The 24,424-nt window shown below is 48.0% G+C and overlaps 2 protein-coding genes across 2 annotated transcripts; one reads left to right on the forward strand and one right to left on the reverse strand.

Moving 5' to 3' along the window:
• Positions 1–3,416: 3,416 nt before the first annotated feature.
• Positions 3,417–8,498, reverse strand: LOC141272215 (gastrula zinc finger protein XlCGF66.1-like). Its single transcript, XM_073682721.1, has 4 exons — positions 8,439–8,498; positions 4,146–4,291; positions 3,641–3,820; positions 3,417–3,557 (listed from the first exon to the last, which is right to left on the reverse strand). Exons 2-4 carry the CDS (start codon positions 4,221–4,223, stop codon positions 3,417–3,419), a joined length of 399 nt encoding a protein of 132 aa, XP_073538822.1. The 5' UTR covers positions 4,224–4,291; positions 8,439–8,498.
• A 3,974-nt stretch (positions 8,499–12,472) lies between these two features.
• On the forward strand, positions 12,473–22,356 carry LOC141271989 (uncharacterized). The gene is made up of 4 exons (XM_073682254.1): positions 12,473–12,808; positions 20,902–21,043; positions 21,141–21,285; positions 21,367–22,356. The coding sequence occupies exons 2-4, from the start codon at positions 21,004–21,006 to the stop codon at positions 22,124–22,126; spliced, it is 945 nt and encodes a 314-aa protein (XP_073538355.1). The 5' UTR covers positions 12,473–12,808; positions 20,902–21,003; the 3' UTR covers positions 22,127–22,356.
• The last annotated feature ends 2,068 nt before the right edge of the window (positions 22,357–24,424 follow it).

Here is a 24,424-nt window from a genome sequence, read left to right on the forward strand (position 1 = left end):
ACTGGGAGGAATATGGGACACCTCCTAACAGAAATAGTAGCAGACAGACGAACAAACAAAATAGATAGAACATAGAGGTCCGTAGACCAAGCAAACTAAAAGAGTTAGATACAGAGCACAGGCTAGCTAGAAAGTAGATATACAATGAAGTCCAGCAAAGCCAGAAGGGCGGAGCAGGATTAAATAGGCCAACAAGGTCATGTGACCAGCAAAGGAAAAAAAACCTAACAGCAAGGTTCTAACAGTTTCCACTTCCCGTTCCGCAGCACCAGTCAGTTGTCCTAATACAACAGCGGCCCTTTGCTTGCCTGTCATAGAGTACATGTCCAAGATACCGCATATCTTCCGTTTGAATCCAGACAGGGTATCTGGTTTGACGTTGTACTGGGGGAGCCACTTTGCTCCAGGAATGTACGGTAGAGTTATGGGGATGACAGGAGTTACAGGCGCTGCTGGTGGAGCGGCCGCTTTGGCCTGCCCGGCGTCGGGCGCGGGTTGAACATCAGGGCCATTAACCGGTATTCCGGCGTCGTGCTGTTCCTCGGACATCCTGGCGCCCCCCTAGCGAACCGTGGCCTACCTTCTTTTTCTTTTCTTCCAGTAGGCCGCAGCTCCGCAGGTGACCGTCTTCTTCAGGACCTTGTGTCACTTGCGTCCTACGTCAGAGCGTTCAGCGACGCTCCTTTCAGGACCTGGCGCTTCCTGGTTTGACGTCGAGGCATGGGGCGTGTCCGGGGGTTCGCGCGCTTTTGCAGGTACGCCCCTCAGTTTCCCGCGGTTACGCCCTTCTTCTCGCTCGGCGGCCCAACAATGGCGGCAATCTTCACCACAGTTTAACGTACACAGTTTTTAATTAAAGGCGCACAGTACCCGGTGGCAACGGGCATAACACTCCGTCGTTGCAGCGGGCACGTGATCCTGTTCGTGACGCCAGGGAAGATGACAAGCCCAGGGGGATGGGGATGACTCGGTACCCGGGCCTTTGCCTGGCCTTGGGGATGTCGCGGTGGTCGGCTCCCGGGCCCGTACCCTGGGGTCAGCTTTTAAAAGGGGATTATTGGTTAACTCTATGAAAGTTCGTGACGCCACCTGCGGTTTCTGGTGAGAATCACCAGCGCTGCGGCAGTCCACTGAGGCCGGTGATAAGGCAGCTCGATGGTATAGCTCCCCACAGGTGGAGCTAGGCCTCAGTGCAGCGTACGGAGAGGGGGATGCAGGACAGGCGAGACCCAGCCGGGTCAGAGCAAGAACGGGAACGGACACGGTAGTCACTTCAGTACCTTTTACTGATGGTAGTTCAGGCACATCCCGGAGCACTGTAGGGTGAAGGGTGCATATCAGGATCCTCCCCAATGAGCGGGTGTAGGGCCTCCTGTTTCTTGCCTCTGCGTAGTAAGTTTCTGACCTGCCTGAAGCTAGGCCTAACTTTATCTCTGTCCTGCACTGGCTGACGTTGTGGTAGGGCCTTCCCTTGGAGTGCACGCTCCCAGTTTGCGGGGCCTATGTGTATCCTGGCTCTGTTACGTATCAGCTCTCTGGTGGACCTGGGACCTGTAGTTCTCCAGGGATTCTGGTTATGCCTTACTGGGTCATAGAGATCCCGGTAAGCTCGGACCCGGTGTCCGGTATATGTTTCAGGGTGAGCTGGGTAAGCTCCTCTGCCCCCACTGCTACTCACTTTCCACTCGCCTTCGGCCACGCTCGGGCCCTCACTAGGCTACTAACACTAACGGCAGCTTGCCGCTCTTCATCGCTCTTATGGCGTCGGCACACCTTAAGCTCTAACTGAGCTACAACTGAGTTCTCTAAACTAGACTGAGCTCCACTGTAGACAGACCTCTTTCAGGCTTCTCTACTGCAGGAACTCTTCAGAGGAACAGCTGAATCACTGTGTACTCTAGCAGGCTAGGAACTGAACTGCCTAGCTCCACCTTCCCTATTTATATCTCTAACGGGCTCCCTCTGCTGGTCTGAGGTGGAAGATGGAAATGTGTGAATGTTTATGGGGGCCTCTTGTGGAGGATTCCAGTAATACACCCTTCTAGGATCTGTGGTACCGCAGCTGGGCGCCACAATTGCCCTTAGCAACCAATCAGATTCCACTTTTCATTCCTCAGAAAGTTTATAGTTGAAAACCAAAAAGTGTCAATGATTTGAAAAATTACAAGAGATGCATTTCAAGAAATTAATACCGAAAGAGACTTGTGCAAAAAAGTTTGTTGAAGTGTAAGAGGCAGAGTTCAAAGCTGTGCAAATTGTAATGGAAAACAGTTTGAGCACCTGCGTTGGTAAAATTTAAGGGCTTTTGTATTATTGTTCAGAATAAAATTTAATTGTCAATGATATGCTTGTGTTAGTAAATATAATTTTATATATAAATCAAAATAAATGTTATTTTCTGACCACCTACTTTTGGACCACCCTGTATATAAAAAACTATATGAAACTGAGGAGAAGGGTGACCATATTACTATATATTAATATATTGGTCACTGAGATTTTTTTGACATGTCAGAAATGTATTTTGTACATTTTGAGCTGAGAAGGAAAATTTACGTTTTCGTTTAGTTGCCCAATAAATCTGCTAAGAAAAAACTGCACTTTTACTTTCTTAAACATTTAGGATTATTAACCCTTTGGACTGCCTGCCCGCACTGGAGATGTTCAATAATAAAACTACTTATCAAAAATACAAATTACCTAATAATTCTGCACACAGTGTACAGCGCTGACATGAGATTAATAGGAGCTAATGGTTTCTGAGTCACAAACTGGACAAATACTTTCCTTCATCAGAACTGACATCAGATGATGAAGAAATCGGCCGCTCACATAAGTATAATTCACCTCCAGCTGTATATTATCCTCCATATTATAAATGCACGACCTGTGACATCACATATAACAGGATCACATTATTATCTATTCAGATTGTGGCTGAACAGTGAATATTCATCTAAAGCTCCTCACCTGGGCGGTTATCTGTAGGGGTCTCCTCTTTACACCGCTGATCGCCCCTCACATTTCTCTCTGGAGCAGTAATATTGTTCAGATCTTTATCCGGATCCAAAAGCTGCAAAACAAATATTGTAAAAGTCCCCGATGATTGGAGAAGTCCCCGGGAATAATGGTGAGAAGATCCGGCCATGTCTGTGGTCATCTGTGATCCTGCCGTCTCCACCGCTCTCATTACACAAGTATAAAACATCTAATACTGGAGGAGAAGACAAGACTGAACACAAGGAGGTCACAGCCGTCTACACATCATAGGGGAGATCTCCATCTACCTGATGGTCCTGTGCAGGAGGAGGAGCGGGACATCTCTCTGGGGTTGTCCTCTTACTGGAGAGACCTGCAGGAGACACAGACAGGACTGACATCATTATTACATACGGAGAATTATAGGCCGTGTGGATTTAGTCCTGTCTATTACCTGGTGATGTGCGGGGCCGGTGCTCCTCCATCATCACCTCCTTGTACCGATCCTTGTGTCCTTCTAGATACTCCCACTCCTCCATGGAGAAATAGACGGTGACGTCCTGACACCTTATAGGAACCTGACACACACAATGATACCGTCATCACCCAGAATCCTCCAGTGCTGTCCTGTATAATGTCCCAGCATTCCCAGCAGTGTCACCTCTCCAGTCAGCAGCTCAATCATCTTGTGGGTGAGTTCTAGGATCTTCTGGTCATTGATGTCCTCATGTATCCGGGGGTGAGGTGGAGGCCCCGGGATTGGGCTCAGGGGTCCTCCCCGTCCTTCAGACACAGGGTCCTGACAGCGATCACTAGAGGTCTTCTTCACTATTGTGTAATCCTGAGTGTGGAGACATTAATAATATCACTACAGACATTTCCAGAGTCCATCACCTCTCCGGTCATATCACCTGTTATTCCCATAGATAATGATGTCATGTGATGACATCACAACCTCTCACCTCTCCGGTCATATCACCTGTTATTCCCATAGATAATGATGTGATGTGATGACATCACAACCTCTCACCTCTCCGGTCATATCACCTGTTATTCCCATAGATAATGATGCCATGTGATGACATCACAACCTCTCACCTCTCCGGTCATATCACCTGTTATTCCCATAGATAATGATGCCATGTGATGACATCACAACTTCTCACCTCTCCGGTAAGATGGAAGATTATCTCCAAGGTGAGGTTTATTATCCTCTCCGCAATCTTGCCTCTATCCTTATTCATCGTTGACACATTAATCAGGAAGATTCTCGCAGAGACGTTTTCTGCAGAGGATCCTTGATTGTAGGAACCTGAATACAAAAAAAGGTGAGATAATAAAAATGTAAAACTGCATAGAAATCAATATGGATAAACATTTAAAGACTAACCGTCATTTTCGTCATTTTAACCCTCTACCATGATTTCTACCTCTAGGTGGCGCCACACTTGTACTGCGGACAGCATTGGGGGACACAGGCACAGTCCTGTATAACATTAGTGTGGCTGGGATTGGTGGTGTCGCCCAGCACTGAATCGATGTCTTACTGCAGAGCGCTGGCTGTCAGTTGTAGTCCGCTCTCTGCGCTCGGCCCTGGGTGAGGACACAGCAGCTGCTTCTGGCAGCCAGATATAAGTTGGTTCTGACCCTGATCTGCTGCTTTATCTTCTCCAATCTCTTGGCTATTAGTTCCTGACCTCGGCTTGTATTCTGTCCTTGACTGTGACCCGGCATCACGACTATTCTCTGCCAGCTCGCTCCTCCGGCCAGCAGCCTCTCCATGGATGTAACCTGGGGCCCTTGTGTAAGTCTAGATCCCAGTACAGGGATTGCAGGGAGAAGGCCGGGCCCCCTGGTATCTGCTAGACAGAGAGGTTTGTGCAGATCCCATCCATGGAAGCCCCTTATATAGCGCCATAGTTCCACTGCGCCATTACTGTGTGAGGGAAGGAGAGCAGCAGCGGTAATAGCAAGAGGCAGAGGAAGAAGCGACAGAGGCAGAACAGAGGAGATCACACAGCGAGGAGGAGAGGAGAACGCGGATCCCAGAATTGTGATATGGAGGAAGAAGGGGTTCGGGAGCTGATTGTGGAGTGGTAGAGTCCAAGTGCAGGGGTGACGGCGAGATAGCGAGGAAAGAGGTACAGACCGGGTCCTGGCAGCTGAGCAGAGGAATACGGGGCGGTCGGACAGGAGCCTTGAGAGGGATTGTGAAGGAAGATACAGGAGGACTGTTCGGCGGACATGACAGTCGTATCACAATCCTCTAGTGCGGAGCCTCCACGTGTAACCGCTGAGCTGCATCCTCCATTATAGAGGTTGTCTGGTGTAGACAAGTTATCTGCAGCCTCGAGGAGAGGTGATACCTTACTGATCGTGGGGTCCGACCGCCGGGAGCGTCACTGATCATAGGACGGCGAATGTTTATCCCTATTACACAATGGCCGCCGGGCGGACACCTGAACACCGCTCCATTCATTCTCTATGGGGCGGCCAGAAAAAGCCGCACACACGACATCACACACGGAAAGGAAAGGACTCGATCACCAGCATCACCGCGAGCCGAATAACCGCGACCGCTGTAGCCCATCGAATACAACACCGTGCATGTGACATCAAATGTAATCCACACAAATAAACGCAACTCATCCCATAACACTGTTCTATAACCAGATTGGTTCAGAGGCCAAAACAGTTGAACTTAACTAATTGTGTGTACTGAAAATGAATCTGATGTTTAAATTTGCTGATTGACTCTAATTTTCAAGATTCAGAGGAGATTGTAATTAGTTATGACACCTTTCATTCAGACTTATAGAAACATTGCGTCTTTATTACTTCCTCTTCATCATCTGAATTGTTTTGTTTAAAATTCATTGTGGTAATGTCTAGAACCAAAATTAGAAAAATGTTGTCTTTGTCCAAATATATATGAACCTAACTGTATGTGTGGAGCCCAAATCTTGTCCTGATCTCCTATTCTGCAGCTGAAATACAGGTTGTAGGCTTTCCTTATCATGGTAGTCAAGTTTCGCCTTTGAGACACAAAAGTGACTTCTCCGCATATGTAGCAAAAACTATCCACTTTATAAATACAAGAATGAGGCATATCTGAAAAAACCTATAGAAACAAGTCAATATGCTAAGAAACTAAGCTAAGAAATCCTAAAACTGGGCACCTTACACAGAGAGCGCTTATAAAAGTAGGTGATGCAGCTGTAATTAGGATGACGTCACCGGAGCGGAGTTGGCGTTTTTTGATTGGCCGCCCTAAGATGATAGAAGACTGAAGGCTCAATAGACTAAATAGATGATGTAACAGACGAGCTACTAACTATGCAATAATGAGGAGGAAGTAATAAAGACGCAATGTTTCTATAAGTCTGAATGAAAGGAGTCATAACTAATTACAATCTCCTCTGAATCTTGAAAATTAGAGTCAATCAGCAAATTTAAACATCAGATTCATTTTCAGTACACACAATTAGTTAAGTTCAACTGTTTTGGTCTCTGAACCAATCTGGTTATAGAACCAAAATTAGAAAAATGTCTCTGTCCAAATATATATGGACCTAACTGTATGCCACAATAGATGTGCATCACATCTGTACCCAATGGTTGCATGAGAAGAAGCAATCTATGCCTTTTGCAGTCCCAATTATCTGGAGAGAGCCAACCGATCACACTACCAATTGCTAGTTCTTCATGGTTCCCCCCATTAGGAAAGGAGTTTCAAGGAAGGAGAAGTGGATTTTACAGTATCCAAAGCTTCCATCTGCAATACGCCCAGTATCACATACTGAAGAACTGCCGGATCCAAAAGCACAAAAAACACTGTCAGTCGAGTCAAGTGAGGAAGAAGACGGCGCTTGGTGTCATGAAGCATCTTCCTCTCACGACCCAGACTTTCTGTCAGCAACCTCAACTGAACTGAACGATCTTGTTAGAGATTTGGATCTGCCCCAGAGTCAGGCTGAGCTATTAGGTTCCCGACTACAGCAGTGGAATCTCCTAGCGGCCGATGTTTGGATTGTTTGTTCCTCGACCGTGATAAAGATCTTGTCCAATAATTCATCATATAGGGCAATCTTGTGGCAGACAACAACATCAACAGTTTAATGGCAGCTCTGAAGATAAATCATAATACAGCGCAATGGAGGCTCTTCTCTTCATCGATTCGTCCAAAACAAACCTAAAAGCCGTCTTGCTGCATACTTTCAATACGCAGCATTCAATCCCAGCCGGTTATGCCGTTCATATGAAACAAACCTATGACAACATGAAACAGCTGTTGAGGGGCCTGAACTATGACCAACATTTGTGGCCCCTCTGTGGTGACGTAAAGATGGTTGCCCTATCACTTGGTCTCCAGGGTGAGAACACAAAGTTCTGCTGCTTTCTGTGTGAGTGGGATAGTCGTGCAAGAGAATATCACTACAATTAGAGAAACCGGCCTCTCCGACATTCACTTCAGCCCGGAAAGAGTAAAAATGTCCTGCATCCAGCACTTGTCCCACAGAAGATTTAGTTACCACCATTGCAGATGAAGTTGGACCTAATGAAGAACTTGGTAAATGCAATGGATAAAAATACAAAAGCATCAAGTATCTCATTGATAAATCTCCAAGGTTCCGTGAAGAAAAGATAAAGAAAGGGGTCTTTATTGTCTCTCAGATTCGGAAGCTTCTTCAATATGAGGAGTCTCTCTGTTTGTTGCAGGACAAGGAGAAGGCTGCATGGGTAGTGTTCACATTAGTGGGAACTCAAGAGCAGATAACTAAGAAGAGATGGTGGAAAATCTCCTCAAAACATACAAGGATCTTGGCTGTAACATGTCCATAAAGATTCATTTCTTACATTCACATCTAGACTTTTCTCCACCAAACTCCGGAGGAGCGAGCGTCGAGCGGTGAGAGATTTCACCAAGATATTGCGGCTACGGAGAAAAGATATCAAGGAGAATGGATCCATCAATGCTGCAGATTACTGCAGACGATTGTAAGAAAAGATCCGATGCCAGAGGACAAGAGAAAAGAAAAAGAAGAGTCACCGACCGAGGAGTGAATGTAGAGCGATTCTTGTCACTGCGGAGAATTCACAATAAGCTCTAGACGTTTTACTGCTGTGAATTGTTTCACTCTAAATAAAGATCAGAAAATAACAAAATATTCACAAAAATAAGAATTCAAAGCGCTGAAACTTTATCCATTAATTCTATGTAGCAGCAAAAGGAAAACTCTGATATCAGAGAAAGAAGAGAGAAGGAATAATGATCATTGTCAGAAGAAGGAGGCGAGAAATCACAGGCGAGCGAGAGAGAGGAAGACAGAGCGAGAGAGAGGAAGACAGAGCGAGAGCGAGCGAGAGAGAGCGAGGAAGACAGAGCGAGAGAGAGCGCCATCACCAGCCCCGAACCACAGCGACAACAAGGGGTTAATCACCCCGAGAGCACAACACACCTCCACCTGCAGAGCCGGCACCGCCGTGTGCTGCCAGGACCTGTGTGACGTCACCGTCATGTGATCAGTCACATGATCAGGGGCGGAGCTCCAGGGTTCTCTGCTCAGTGTCTGCAGGACTCTGCTGTGCTGGATGATGTATAGTATTATAGAGGAGGACGGAGCAGAGCCGAGTGTGTAATGTGCGGAGCGGAGCCGAGTGTGTAATGTGCGGAGCGGAGCCGAGTGTGTAATGTGCGGAGCCGAGTGTGTAATGTGCGGAGCGGAGCCGAGTGTGTAATGTGCGGAGCCGAGCCGAGCGTGTAATGTGCGGAGCGGAGCCGAGTGTGTAATGTGCGGAGCGGAGCCGAGTGTGTAATGTGCGGAGCGGAGCCGAGTGTGTAATGTGCGGAGCGGAGCCGAGTGTGTAATGTGCGGAGCGGAGCCGAGTGTGTAATGTGCGGAGCCGAGTGTGTAATGTGCGGAGCCGAGTGTGTAATGTGCGGAGCCGAGTGTGTAATGTGCGGAGCCGAGTGTGTAATGTGCGGAGCGGAGCCGAGTGTGTAATGTGCGGAGCGGAGCCGAGTGTGTAATGTGCGGAGCGGAGCCGAGTGTGTAATGTGCGGAGCCGAGTGTGTAATGTGCGGAGCGGAGCCGAGTGTGTAATGTGCGGAGCGGAGCCGAGTGTGTAATGTGCGGAGCGGAGCCGAGTGTGTAATGTGCGGAGCGGAGCCGAGTGTGTAATGTGCGGAGCGGAGCCGAGTGTGTAATGTGCGGAGCGGAGCCGAGCGTGTAATGTGCGGAGCGGAGTTGAGTGTGTAATGTGCGGAGCCGAGCGTGTAATGTGCGGAGCGGAGCCGAGTGTGTAATGTGCGGAGCGGAGCCGAGTGTGTAATGTGCGGAGCGGAGCCGAGTGTGTAATGTGCGGAGCGGAGCCGAGTGTGTAATGTGCGGAGCGGAGCCGAGCGTGTAATGTGCGGAGCGGAGCCGAGCGTGTAATGTGCGGAGCGGAGCCGAGCGTGTAATGTGCGGAGCGGAGCCGAGTGTGTAATGTGCGGAGCGGAGTTGAGTGTGTAATGTGCGGAGCCGAGCGTGTAATGTGCGGAGCGGAGCCGAGTGTGTAATGTGCGGAGCGGAGCCGAGTGTGTAATGTGCGGAGCGGAGCCGAGTGTGTAATGTGCGGAGCGGAGCCGAGCGTGTAATGTGCGGAGCGGAGCCGAGCGTGTAATGTGCGGAGCGGAGCCGAGTGCGTAATGTGCGGAGCGGAGCCGAGTGTGTAATGTGCGGAGCGGAGCCGAGTGTGTAATGTGCGGAGCGGAGTTGAGTGTGTAATGTGCGGAGCGGAGCCGAGCGTGTAATGTGCGGAGCCGAGTGCGTAATGTGCGAAGCGGAGCCGAGTGCGTAATGTGCGGAGCGGAGCCGAGTGTGTAATGTGCGGAGCGGAGCCGAGTGTGTAATGTGCGGAGCGGAGCCGAGTGTGTAATGTGCGGAGCGGAGCCGAGTGTGTAATGTGCGGAGCGGAGCCGAGCGTGTAATGAGCGGAGCCGAGCGTGTAATGTGTGGAGCGGAGCCGAGCGTGTAATGTGCGGAGCGGAGCCGAGCGTGTAATGTGCGGAGCGGAGCCGAGCGTGTAATGTGCGGAGCGGAGCCGAGCGTGTAATGTGCGGAGCGGAGCCGAGCGTGTAATGTGCGGAGCGGAGCCGAGTGTGTAATGTGCGGAGCGGAGCCGAGTGTGTAATGTGCGGAGCGGAGCCGAGTGTGTAATGTGCGGAGCCGAGTGTGTAATGTGCGGAGCCGAGTGTGTAATGTGCGGAGCCGAGTGTGTAATGTGCGGAGCGGAGCCGAGTGTGTAATGTACGGAGCGGAGCCGAGTGTGTAATGTGCTGAGCGGAGCCGAGTGTGTAATGTGCTGAGCGGAGCCAAGTGTGTAATGTGCTGAGCGGAGCCGAGTGTGTAATGTGCTGAGCGGAGCCGAGTGTGTAATGTGCGGAGCGGAGCCGAGTGTGTAATGTGCGGAGCGGAGCCGAGTGTGTAATGTGCGGAGCGGAGCCGAGTGTGTAATGTGCGGAGCGGAGCCGAGTGTGTAATGTGCGGAGCGGAGCCGAGTGTGTAATGTGCGGAGCCGAGTGTGTAATGTGCGGAGCGGAGCCGAGTGTGTAATGTGCGGAGCGGAGCCGAGTGTGTAATGTGCGGAGCGGAGCCGAGTGTGTAATGTGCGGAGCGGAGCCGAGTGTGTAATGTGCGGAGCGGAGTTGAGTGTGTAATGTGCGGAGCCGAGCGTGTAATGTGCGGAGCCGAGTGTGTAATGTGCGGAGCGGAGCCGAGTGCGTAATGTGCGGAGCGGAGCCGAGTGTGTAATGTGCGGAGCGGAGCCGAGTGTGTAATGTGCGGAGCGGAGCCGAGTGTGTAATGTGCGGAGCGGAGTTGAGTGTGTAATGTGCGGAGCGGAGCCGAGCGTGTAATGTGCGGAGCCGAGTGTGTAATGTGCGGAGCGGAGCCGAGTGCGTAATGTGCGGAGCGGAGCCGAGTGCGTAATGTGCGGAGCGGAGCCGAGTGTGTAATGTGCGGAGCGGAGCCGAGTGTGTAATGTGCGGAGCCGAGCGTGTAATGTGCGGAGCGGAGCCGAGTGTGTAATGTGCGGAGCGGAGCCGAGTGTGTAATGTGCGGAGCGGAGTTGAGTGTGTAATGTGCGGAGCGGAGCCGAGCGTGTAATGTGCGGAGCCGAGTGTGTAATGTGCGGAGCGGAGCCGAGTGCGTAATGTGCGGAGCGGAGCCGAGTGCGTAATGTGCGGAGCGGAGCCGAGTGCGTAATGTGCGGAGCGGAGCCGAGTGTGTAATGTGCGGAGCGGAGCTGAGTGTGTAATGTGCGGAGCGGAGCCGAGTGTGTAATGTGCGGAGCGGAGCCGAGTGTGTAATGTGCGGAGCGGAGCCGAGTGTGTAATGTGCGGAGCGGAGCCGAGCGTGTAATGAGCGGAGCGGAGCCGAGCGTGTAATGAGCGGAGCCGAGCGTGTAATGTGTGGAGCGGAGCCGAGCGTGTAATGTGCGGAGCGGAGCCGAGCGTGTAATGTGCGGAGCGGAGCCGAGCGTGTAATGTGCGGAGCGGAGCCGAGCGTGTAATGTGCGGAGCGGAGCCGAGCGTGTAATGTGCGGAGCGGAGCCGAGTGTGTAATGTGCGGAGCCGAGTGTGTAATGTGCGGAGCCGAGTGTGTAATGTGCGGAGCGGAGCCGAGTGTGTAATGTGCTGAGCGGAGCCGAGTGTGTAATGTGCTGAGCGGAGCCGAGTGTGTAATGTGCGGAGCGGAGCCGAGTGTGTAATGTGTGGAGCGGAGCCGAGTGTGTAATGTGCGGAGCGGAGCCGAGTGTGTAATGTGCGGAGCGGAGCCGAGTGTGTAATGAGCGGAGCGGAGCCGAGTGTGTAATGTGCGGAGCCGAGTGTGTAATGTGCGGAGCGGAGCCGAGTGTGTATTGTGCGGAGCCGAGTGTGTAATGTGCGGAGCGGAGTTGAGTGTGTAATGTGCGGAGCGGAGCCGAGCGTGTAATGTGCGGAGCCGAGTGTGTAATGTGCGGAGCGGAGCCGAGTGTGTAATGTGCGGAGCGGAGCCGAGTGTGTAATGTGCGGAGCGGAGCCGAGTGTGTAATGTGCGGAGCGGAGCCGAGTGTGTAATGTGCGGAGCGGAGCCGAATGTGTAATGTGCGGAGCGGAGCCGAGCGTGTAATGTGCGGAGCGGAGCCGAGCGTGTAATGTGCGGAGCGGAGCCGAGCGTGTAATGTGCGGAGCGGAGCCGAGCGTGTAATGTGCGGAGCGGAGCCGAGCGTGTAATGTGCGGAGCGGAGCCGAGCGTGTAATGTGCGGAGCGGAGCCGAGCGTGTAATGTGCGGAGCGGAGCCGAGTGTGTAATGTGCGGAGCCGAGTGTGTAATGTGCGGAGCGGAGCCGAGTGTGTAATGTGCGGAGCGGAGCCGAGTGTGTAATGTGCGGAGCCGAGTGTGTAGTGTGCTGAGCGGAGCCGAGTGTGTAATGTGCGGAGCGGAGCCGAGTGTGTAATGTGCGGAGCGGAGCCGAGTGTGTAATGTGCGGAGCGGAGCCGAGTGTGTAATGTGCGGAGCGGAGCCGAGTGTGTAATGTGCGGAGCGGGGCAGAGTGTGTAATGTGCGGAGCGGAGCCGAGTGTGTAATGTGCGGAGCCGAGTGTGTAATGTGCTGAGCGGAGCCGAGTGTGTAATGTGCAGAGCGGAGCCGAGTGTGTAATGTGCGGAGCCGAGTGTGTAATGTGCGGAGCGGAGCCGAGTGTGTAATGTGCGGAGCGGAGCCGAGTGTGTTTTGCTTCTGCGCCAATTCTTTTTCAGCCTGATGTCTCTCAGCCTTTTATCGTTGAGGTCGATGCGTCTGAGGTGAGAGTGGGGCGGTATTATCGCAGGGTCTCCTGGTAAATGGCAACCTTGTGCTTATTTCTTTAAAACATTGTCACCTGCTGAAAGAAATTATGACATTGGTAACAGGGAACTCTTAGGCTGTGTGCCCACGTAGCATTTTTCAAGCGTATATGCTGCGGAATTTCCGCAGCGTAAACGCTTGAAAAACGCATGTATATCCGCACCCCATGTTCCCCAATGGGATTCCGCAAGTTCTATGCACATGCTGCGGATTTTTCCGCAGCGTTTATGCCGCGTTCAAAAATCCGCAGCATGTCATTTAATTTTGCGTTTCCGCAAGCGGAATTGCCTTTGTCCAATGCATAAAAAACGCAAGGCAATTCCGCATGTGGAAAACGCGTGATAAACGCGCGAAAAATGTGCGATAAACGCGTGCGGAATTCCGCATGCGTTTTTCCGGGAGAGGACTTGCATTTATGCAGCAGAAATTTTCTGCTTCATAAATGCAACGTGGGCACATAGCCTCAGCAATCAGGCTGAGTTCACACGATGCGTTTTTCATGCGTTTCCGCGGCGTTTTTGCAGTTGCGTAAACGCCGCGGAAACGCATGAAAAACGCATGGTAGAAGGGAAGCAATGTTCCCCAATGGAAATCCGCATGTGCTGTGCCCATGATGCGGATTTTTCCGCAGCGTTAACGCTGCGATCAAAAATCCGCAGCATGTCAATTAATTTTGAGGAAACGCGGCGATTTCGCCGCCATTGACTAACATTGAGCCGCTTCAAATCCGCAATTATGTCAAACTACTAGCGGAAATGAAGCGCATTTTGATGCGATTTTGAATCACAAGACTGCAGCAAAAGGGAAGTGACCTCATGTGGGGGCGTTCCTGCCATCCCATGAGCATCCCATGAGCATCCCATAATCCAGGAAGACGAGAATCCCAGACCATTCCCATCTTCCTGGATCATGGCTGAGCCCCTGGGATGCTACAAGAGGATGGACCTGAATGTCCCGCTCATGATTAGTGTGGTAGGTGTCTGCCTTGTGTGTGCGGGATGTGTGCCGGTGTCTGTGCGATGTCTGCGGGTGTCTGTGCGTGCAGGCAGACATAGGCCGATGTGACACTACTACTCCCATCGGCCTATGTCTGTCCCCCGTCCACTCGTGGCAGCAGGATCAGCTCGATGGGAGCAGTAGTTCCCATCAGCCTGATCCTGCTATTTAAATTGCCCCCATATAATAATATTTATAAATATACATACATATATACATATACTTTTTTGTATGTCTCCATATATAAATTTTTTTGACAACCTTTTTTTTTTTAATTAATTTCAGTCCCCATTATTTCCCCAATAAATTTTAAAAATATTGGTGGCCAGTGGTTAGCTAAAAATAAATTAGTTTATACATTACCTGTCCCCGCCGATCGCCACCTAAAATAAAGTAAAAAATAAAAAACTACACCTATACTCACCTAGACACCTAATTCCCCGAAGCCATCGATCTCCTGTAATAAAATATAAAATAATAAACCACAACCTTATCCTTACCCCTCCGTAGTAGTCCACGAGTGTCCCACGATGATCTCCAGTTTAGAGCAGCCACATAGAATGTGACCGCTCTGAACCGCTGCCGCCGCTAGAATGACGGGGCCGTAAGGGTTCACCGGAGTTCAGGTACCGCTGCTCCGGTTAGCTGCTTTACGGCCCTGTTGTACCGTGAGAAATTCCCACGGTACAGCACTGCCGTAAAGGAGGTCTGCCTGAATGCACTCCGGTGACCTCAGTCAGTGGCTCCCGCTGCCGGGAATGGACGTGTTCCCGGCAGTGTGAGCTTACAGCAGCCATGACAGCTGTCACCATCTCCAGATGTGACAGCTGTGCATGGGAGATCAGCGCAGGAACGTGGACAGGTAACTATTTTTTTTTAGTAAACTAAGAATTAAATAAAATGGTGTTTTATTTCAAATAAATTATTTTTTTCTGGGTGTAGTGTGTTTTTTCTTTTTAACACTTTGTAGGTTAGTAATGGGGGTGTCTTATAGACGCCCATCATTACTAACCTGGGCTTCATGGCAGCTGGCGCTGACATGAACCCCACCACTATTACCCCCTGCCACCGCACCAGGGCAGCGTGGAAGAGCGAGGCTAAGTGCCAGAGTTGGCGCATCCTATGGATGCGCCATTTCTGGGGCGGCTGACGGCTGGTGTTTCTAGCCTGGGAGGGGGCCAATATTCATGGCACCCTTCCTGGGCTATTAATATCAGCCCCCAGCTGTCTGCCTAGCCTTTGCTAGCTATTAAATTAGGGGGGACCCCACTTCATTTTTTGGGGGGGTCCCCCCATTTTAATAGCTAGTAAAGGCTATGTATTCAGCTGGGGGCTGATATTAGTAGCCTGGGAAGCTCCGTGGGTATTACCCCCTTCCCAGGCTTCAAACATCTGCCCCAGCCGTCTGCTTAACCTCCGCTAGAGACTAAAATTATGGGGGATCCCACGCCAATTTTTTTTTAAATAAATCCTTTATTTTAACACTAAATGACATTTGAGGAGTTAATAAAGATGCAGTCCCTAGATTATTATTTATTTTTTAATTAATTTTTCCCAAAAATTTTGACGTGGGCTTTGCCATATTTTTGTATGCCAGCCAGGTACAGCATCCAGCTTCTATGAACGCGCCATTTTCCGGGGTGGCTGCGGACTGCAATTTTCAGCGGGGGGGGGGGGGGCAGAAAGCTTGGGCCTCCCTGCGCTGCAGATTCCATCCCCCAGCTGCCTAGTTGTACCTGGCTGGACACACAAATAGGGAGAAGCCCCACGTATTTTTTTTTTTAATTATTTCATGAAATTCATGAAATAATAAAGAAAAATAGGGCTTCCCTATATTGTTGTGTCCGGCCAGGTACAATTAGGCAGCTGGTGGTTGGGGGCAGCCCGTTCCTGCCTGCTGTACCTGGCTGGACCCAAATATAGTGCAAAGCCCCACGTCAATTTTTTTTAAATTATTTCAGGAAATTCATGAAATAATTTAAAAAAAAAATACGTGGGGCTTCTCCCTATTTTTGTGTCCAGCCAGGTACAACTAGGCAGCTGGGGGCTGGAATCCGCAGCGCAGGGAGGCCCAAGCTTTCTGGGCCCCACCCGCTGCAAATTGCAGTCCGCAGCTGCCCCGGAAAATGGCGCGTTCATAGAAGCGCCATCTTCTGGCGCTGTACCCAACTCATCCAGGGCCCTGGTGCGGTGGCTCACTGGGTAATAAAGGGGTTAAGGCCAGCTTGGCATTATCAGCTGGCCCTAAGCCTGAAATTCATGGGGTCACGCCAATATTAGACATGACCACCATGAATTTCTAGTAAAGTATTTAAAAAAAAAACAACACCCAGAAAAAAGTCCTTTAATTGAAATAAAGACATAATTCTTTATTGTTCTAAATTAAACCATACTTACCATCACGCCCATTCCAGCTGAAGCCAACGATCTCCTGCAATAAAAGTAAAATAATAAACCAACCTCATCCTTACCTTCCCATGGATCCCACGACAGCTTCAGCTCTGCTACATCGAGATGACAGGCTGGACCGCAGCAGAACGCTGCCATCCAGCCTGTCATCCCGCAGACACTGAGAAGCGCAGGCATGCTTGCGCTCCTCAGTGTCTCTCTGTGACGGCATCCAGATGAGCCGAGTTAATGTCCAATGAACTCGGCTCACCTCATGCACGTCACTGACAGCGTGGGAAAATTCTCACGCTGAAGCGCTGAGTGCAGGAGACTTTTCCCACGCTGTCAGTGACGTGCATGAGGTGAGCCGAGTTCATTGTACATGACCTCGGCTCATCTGGATGCCGTCTCAGAGAGACAATGAGGAGCGCAAGCATGCCTGCGCTTCTCAGTGTCTGCGGGATGACAGGCTGGATGGCAGCGTTCTGCTGCGGTCCAGCCTGTCATCTCGATGTAGCAGAGCTGAAGCTGTCGTGGGAACCATGGAAAGGTAAGGATGAGGTTGCTTCATTATTTTACTTTTATTGCAGGAGATCGTTGGCTTCAGCTGGAATGGGTGTGATGGTAAGTATGGTTTAATTTAGAACAATAAAGAATTGTGTGTTTATTTCAATTAAAGGACTTTATTCTGGGTGTTTGTGTTTTTTTTTAACTTTCACTATGGGGTTAGTAATGGGGGTGTCTTATAGACGCCCATCATTACTAACCTGGGCTTCATGGCAGCTGGCGCTGACATGAACCCCAGCCCTATTACCCCCTGCCACCGCACCAGGGCAGCGTGGAAGAGCGAGGCTAAGTGCCAGAATTGGCGCACAAATAGGATGTGCCAAATCTGGGGCGGCTGAGGGCTGATATTATAGCCTGGGAGGGGGCCTATAACCATGGCCCCTTTCTAGGCTATTAATATCAGGTCGCAGCTGTCCGCCTAGCCTTTGCTGGCTCCAATTTATAGGGGGACCCTATTTTTTTTTTGGGGGGGGGGGGTAGAAAGGGCTGTAAAGGCTAAGCTAACTGCTGCGGACTCATATGTGTGTATGTATGTGTGTGTCTGTGTATATATATATATATATATATACAGTACAGACCAAAAGTTTGGACACACCTTCTCATTTAAAGATTTTTCTGTATTTTCATGACTTTGAAAATTGTACATTCACACTGAAGGCATCAAAACTATGAATTACCACATGTGGAATTATATACTTAACAAAAAAGTGTGAAACAACTGAAAATATGTCTTATATTCTAGGTTCTTCAAAGTAGCCACCTTTTGCTTTGATGACTGCTTTGCACACTCTTTGCATTCTCTTGATGAGCTTCAAGAGGTAGTCACCGGAAATGGTCTTCACTTCACAGGTGTGCCCTCTCAGGTTTAATAAGTGTGATTTCTTGCCTTATAAATGGGGTTGGGACCATCAGTTGTGTTGTGCAGAAGGCAGGTGGATACACAGCTGATAGTCCTACTGAATAGACTGCTAGAATTTGTATTATGGCAAAACAAAGCAGCTAAGTAAAGAAAAATGAGTGGCCATCATTACTTTAAGAAATGAAGGTCAGTCAGTCAGAAAAATTGGGCAAACTTTGAATGTGTCCCCAACTGCAGTTGCAAACAACATGAAGCGCTACAAAGAAACTGGCTCATATGAGGACCGCCCCAGGAAAGGAAGACCAAGAGTCACCTCTGCTTCTGAGGATAAGTTTATCCGAGTCACCAGCCTCAGAAATCGCAGGTTAACAGCAGCTCAGATTAGAAACCAGGTCAATGCCACACAGAGTTCTAGCAGCAGACAGATCTCTACAACAACTGTTAAGAGAACACTTTGTGCAGCAGGCCTTCATGGTAAAATAGCTGCTAGGAAACCACTGCTAAGGACAGGCAACAAGCAGAAGAGACTTGTTTGGGCTAAAGAACACAAGGAATGGACATTAGACCAGTGGAAATCTGTGCTTTGGTCTGATGAGTCCAAATTTGAGATCTTTGGTTCCAACCACCGCGTCTTTGTGCGACGCAGAAAAGGTGAACGGATGGACTCTACATGCCTGGCTCCCACCGTGAAGCATGGAGGAGGAGGTGTGGTGGTGTGGGGGTGCTTTGCTGGTGACACTGTTGGGGATTTATTCAAAATAGAAGGCATACTGAACCAGCATGGCTACCACAGCATCTTGCAGCGGCATGCTATTCCATCCGGTTTGCGTTTAGTTGGACCATCATTTATTTTTCAACAGGACAATGACCCCAAACACACCTCCAGGCTGTGTAAGGGCTATATGACCAAGAAGGTGAGTGATGGGGCGCTACGCCAGATGACCTGGCCTCCACAATCACCAGACCTGAACCCAATCGAGATGGTTTGGGGTGAGCTGAACCGCAGAGTGAAGGCAAAAGGGCCAACAAGTGCTAAGCATCTCTGGGAACTCCTTCAAGATTGTTGGAAGACCATTTCCGGTGACTACCCCTTGAAGCTCATCAAGAGAATGCCAAGAGTGTGCAAAGCTGTCATCGAAGCAAAAGGTGGCTACTTTGAAGAACCTAGAATATAAGACATATTTTCAGTTGTTTCACACTTTTTTCTTAACTATATAATTCCACATGTGTTAATTCATAGTTTTGATGCCTTCAGTGTGAATGTACAATTTTCAAAGTCATGAAAATACAGAAAAATCTTTAAATGAGAAGGTGTGTCCAAACTTTTGGTCTGTACTGTATGTGTGTATATATATATGTATCTATATATATATATATACACACATATATATATACACGCATATATATATACACACACATATATGTGTGTATATATATATATATATGTGTGTGTGTGTGTGTATATATATATATATATGTGTGTGTGTGTATATACAGTACAGACCAAAAGTTTGGACACATCTTCTCATTAAAGATTTTTCAGTATTTTCATGACTATGAGAATTGTACATTCACACTGAAGGCAACAAAACTATGAATTAACACATGTGGAATTATATACTTAACAAAAAAGTGTGAAACAACTGAAAATATGTCTTATATTCTAGGTTCTTCAAAGTAGCCACCTTTTGCTTTGATGACTGCTTTGCACACTCTTGGCATTCTCTTGATGAGCTTCAAGAGGTAGTCACCGGAAATGGTTCACACTTCACAGGTGTGCCCTGTCAGGTTTAATAAGTGGGATTTCTTGCCTTATAAGGGGTTGGGACCATCAGTTGTGTTGTGCAGAAGTCAGGTGGATACACAGCTGATTGTCGTACTGAATAGACTGTTAGCTGCTTTTTTCTTGCCATAATACAAATTCTAAGTAAAGAAAAACAAGTGGCAATCATTACTTTAAGAAATGAAGGTCAGTCAGTCGAAAAATTGGGAAAACTTTGAAAGTGTCCCCAAGTGCAGTTGCAAAAACCATCAAGTGCTACAAAGAAACTGGCTCACATGAGGACCGCCCCAGGAAAGGAAGACCAAGAGTCACCTCTGCTTCTGAGGATAAGTTTATCCGAGTCACCAGCCTCAGAAATCGCAGGTTAACAGCAGCTCAGATTAGAGACCAGGTCAATGCCACACAGAGTTCTAGCAGCAGACACATCTCTTCAACAACTGTTAAGAGGAGACTTTGTGCAGCAGGCCTTCATGGTAAAATAGCTGCTAGGAAACCACTGCTAAGGACAGGCAACAAGCAGAAGAGACTTGTTTGGGCTAAAGAACACAAGGAATAGACATTAGACCAGTGGAAATCTGTGCTTTGGTCTGATGAGTTCAAATTTGAGATCTTTGGTTCCAACCACCGTGTTTTTGTGCGACGCAGAAAAGGTGAACAGATGGACTCTACATGCCTGGTTCCCACCATGAAGCATGGAGGAGGAGGTGTGATGGTGTGGGGGTGCTTTGCTGGTGACACTGTTGGGGATTTATTCAAAATTGAAGGCATACTGAACCAGCATGGCTACCACAGCATCTTGCAGTGACATGCTATTCCATCCGGTTTGCGTTTAGTTGGACCATCATTTATTTTTCAACAGGACAATGACCCCAAACACACCTCCAGGCTGTGTAAGGGCTATTTGACCAAGAAGGAGAGTGATGGGGTGCTACGCCAGATGACCTGGCCTCCACAGTCACCAGACCTGAACCCAATCGAGATGGTTTGGGGTGAGCTGGACTGCAGAGTGAAGGCAAAAGGGCCAACAAGTGCTAAGCATCTCTGGGAACTCCTTCAAGATTGTTGGAAGACCATTTCCGGTGACTACCTCTTGAAGCTCATCAAGAGAATGCCAAGAGTGTGCAAAGCAGTCATCAGAGCAAAAGGTGGCTACTTTGAAGAACCTAGAATATAAGACATATTTTCAGTTGTTTCACACTTTTTTCTTAACTATATAATTCCACATGTGGTAATTCATAGTTTTGATGCCTTCAGTGTGAATGTACAATTTTCATAGTCATGAAAACACAGAAAAAAATTTAAACGAAAAGGTGTGTCCAAACTTTTGGTCTGTACTGTATATATATATATATATACATATATATATATATATATATATGTACATACATACATATATTATTACATATTACCCCCTTTTCAGTTTATTAATTTACTGTTGTGGTGTTAATACATTGTAGGTGGAGAGGTACCCTGAAATATGGGACCGTTCAGCGGATTTATATAAAGACAAACAAAAAAGACGAGACGCATGGCACTCTGTTGTGCGTGAAATTTATCCCATGTGGGAGGATGCTGATCAAGTGGTCCAAAAAAAAATTGGTAATTTTTTTTTTGGAAACATTTTTTAATAAAAAAAATTAAACATATATATTTTTGAAATGCAATACATATTTCTGTATTTTTTTTAAAATTGCAGTAGAAGATCTTCAAAAAAGGTGGCGGTCGGTCACCGACCGCTTCATGAAAGCGGAGGCCGGGCGAAGCGGGTCATCACCCCTCCGTCGAAGAGTTCCATATGCAGACCAGCTGGCCTTCATTTTGACCAGCAGGAATTTGCGGCGGTAAGTTCACAATAATAATTTGTCAACAAAATTTGTTTCAAACTGTTGTATTAAAATGCCTTTTTTTACTTTATTGTACAGCTCTGAAGGCAATGTTCCAACACCAACAGTACACCACGAGACCAGCACGGAGCAGGGAGGGGAAGAAGATTCAGAGGACTTTCTCCTGTGTTCTCCGGATCCTCACGGTGCTGGTCCTTCATGTTCGCCTGCCTCTGCCTCCTCATTTGCTGCTGGCGTTGCGCCGGGGTCTGGTGCTGATGCTGCTCCTGCTTCTGAAGGTAGCTCTGCTGTTGGTGCGTCTAGGCCCACTGGGATGGGGGCTGGTTCTGCCCGTCCCGTGGCATTGAGAAAGGCTGGAACTAAAAAGCCAAAAATCCAAGAGGTTGCGAGTAGTGCCCTTGAAGCCCTCACTACTCGCACCCTCAGTCTTATGGACAGGGTCCAGAACGAGGATCACCTTCATCATTTTTGTTTATCCCTAGCAGGCCACCTTAGATCCATGCCACGGGACAGGCAGAACGTGTTTATGGCAGCAGTCAACACTCTTGCCATGGCAATTGATGTGCCCTCGCCTATTCCTTTGGCACCAGCAATAATAAATGATATATTGAATATTTTTAATCCCAGTGGGCCTCCACCACCAACAGCAGCTGCAACCCATCGTTATGGGCAGGTTGCAGCATATCGGCATGAAGCTTCAGGGGCCCATGGAACTTACGGCTGCCCACCAGCCCCTGGAGCGGCTTACCACCGTCCTGGCCCATCTCAGAACAGCAGTTTCTCCCAGGATATGTTCCAAGGGTATGGGTACGACCCAGAGTTCCAACAGTTGCCATAAAAGAAATTACACCCTGTCTACATTTTTGGTCCATAAAAAAATGCAGACAGCACCTGTATGTCATTAGATACATTTTGTAAAAAAAAAATTAAAAAACACCCTTTCTTTATAGTCATCTACACCAGGCTTCAGGTGTAGGTGACTGTAAGAAAAGGTGTTTAGTTTTATATACTGGAACAAACTACAGGTGCTGCCCGTTCTTTATGGACCAAAACTGTTGACAGCTTGGCCTGGCCTCTGAAGTGTTTTGTTACTACATTGTAAAGTTATGGACAATGTTTGTCCAGATGTTTGTTTCCCATTTTTTGGGCAATTTTTTTTGTTTCAAGTTGTTTCACATTTTTCGATATGTTTTCTTAAAATAAATTTATATTTATGACAAAATGTCCATGTTACTTCAGGTAAAATTTAGAGTATATATAGTATTTCTGTTTGGGTAGTGTCAGTGAAAATTTTCACCTAACAAAAAAAAAAAATGGGCCCCTGACCTGCACAAATTTCAGGGGAACAATAATTTGTTAAAGTTATTATGACACTTCATGTTTGGCTGTCTGTATTTAGCCGATTTGATTTGTAATTAAAAAAAAAATAAATTATATGACTTGACGACAAAGGGATGAATTGTCACAACATCGTTCTTTGCTTGTTCTGCTCAGAGCACAAGCAAATGACAATGGTCTGTGCTGATTTTAGCAGCCAGTATTTGGGAAGAGCGATCTACTAGTACCGCCGATTCCCAGGGACAGGTTTGAATATCTCAGGTTTTTGTTTTTTTTTTTGGTGGGGGGGGGGGGGGTTCAAGTATCTGAAATATCTTCATGGGTGCTGCACTGGAAAGCCATCTTATTATGCGTAGATGTATGGTCATAAAGCCACACATATCACTGAATATGGACACAAGATTGTGAGTTAAAACAAATTTATTCGTTAAGAAGGTTTTATCAGTTTTGACAATAATAACTTTTCTCGAAATTCTTCTTTTATTGGGCATCAGATCTTCTCTGCTGGTCAGGCTGCTCAACACCAGCACAGGAGTATTGCCAGTGCACGACACCTTCAGCACTCATGAAGTAGTCAGCGAAGGTTTCTCGCACCCTGGCACCAGAGTTGGATGGCCTTCCCGGAGCCAAGTTGACCACTGGAATTAATTCAGACAGCTGTGACTCCTCATCTTGCTCAGTGCTGTACTCACGAGCATAGTTGTGGAGTACACAGCATGCCTTAATTACAGTGTCAACCGTCTCCGTATCCAACTGGATGGCAGTATGAAAGATCCTCCACTGACTACACATGATTCCGAAGGTGCATTCCACATATCTGCGTGCACGACTCAGCCGATAATTGAAAATCCTCCGCCGGGCATTCAGTGCCCTTCGTGGGTATGGGCGCAGCAGGTTGTTCATTAAGGGAAATGCCTCATCCGATACCATCACAAAGGGAACTGGATCTGTGGAACCTGGCAAAGGTCTTGGGGCTGGGAGCGTTCCGCCATCTTGAAGAATTTGCAGACCAATCTGTGATGATCGCAACACCCGAGAGTCCCCAGTGCTACCATAAGCGCCAACGTCGATGGCAACAAATTTGTAATTTGCATCAGCCACCGCCATCAGGACCACAGAAAAATACTTCTTATAATTAAAGAAGCGTGATCCTGATCGTGGTGGCTGCTGAGCTCTCACATGTTTTCCATCGACAGCACCTATGCAGTTGGGGAAATTGGCCACAGTTTGAAAGCCTGCTGCGACCTGCAGCCAAGTCTCCTCGGTTGGGGAAGGCATCACGATGGGCTGCAACTTCTGCCAGGTGACGCTACATGTGCACCTCACAATTTGGGAAATGGTGGATTTACCCACCCTAAATTGGAGGTGCAGTGATGTATAGCTCTCTCCTGTGGCCAAAAACCTGAAAAGGAAAAATATAAAATTAGAAAAGACACAAAAAGAAAAGAAATACAAGACAACATTATAATCCCACAATAGTAATTAGTATAGAAAAAAAAATTAGACTAAAATAGTTTGCAGCACTGAGTCTTGTAGTTTTGGTTGGACATTTGAAAGGTGTTTTTTTTTTGTTTTTACATTTTTTTGTTAGGTAGTTCTCACATATGTAGTCACTTGTCATTGGCTGTGTTTGCCTCTATTGTTTGCTCATCAACAGGTCACACATCACTTCTATTCAGTGACCTTATCACTATCCCCTTGCTATGACCCAGCTAATCTTATGTACAGGAAAACATTATAGACACATAAGAGCCATCACCAGAGGATGACTCACCAAGGTAATCCTGAAGGGAGGGGT

The sequence above is a fragment of the Phyllobates terribilis genome, unplaced genomic scaffold (genome assembly GCF_046119375.1).
Source record: "Phyllobates terribilis strain yellow unplaced genomic scaffold, ASM4611937v1 Scaffold_1__5_contigs__length_1240528914, whole genome shotgun sequence".
Taxonomy (NCBI): Eukaryota; Metazoa; Chordata; class Amphibia; order Anura; family Dendrobatidae; genus Phyllobates; species Phyllobates terribilis.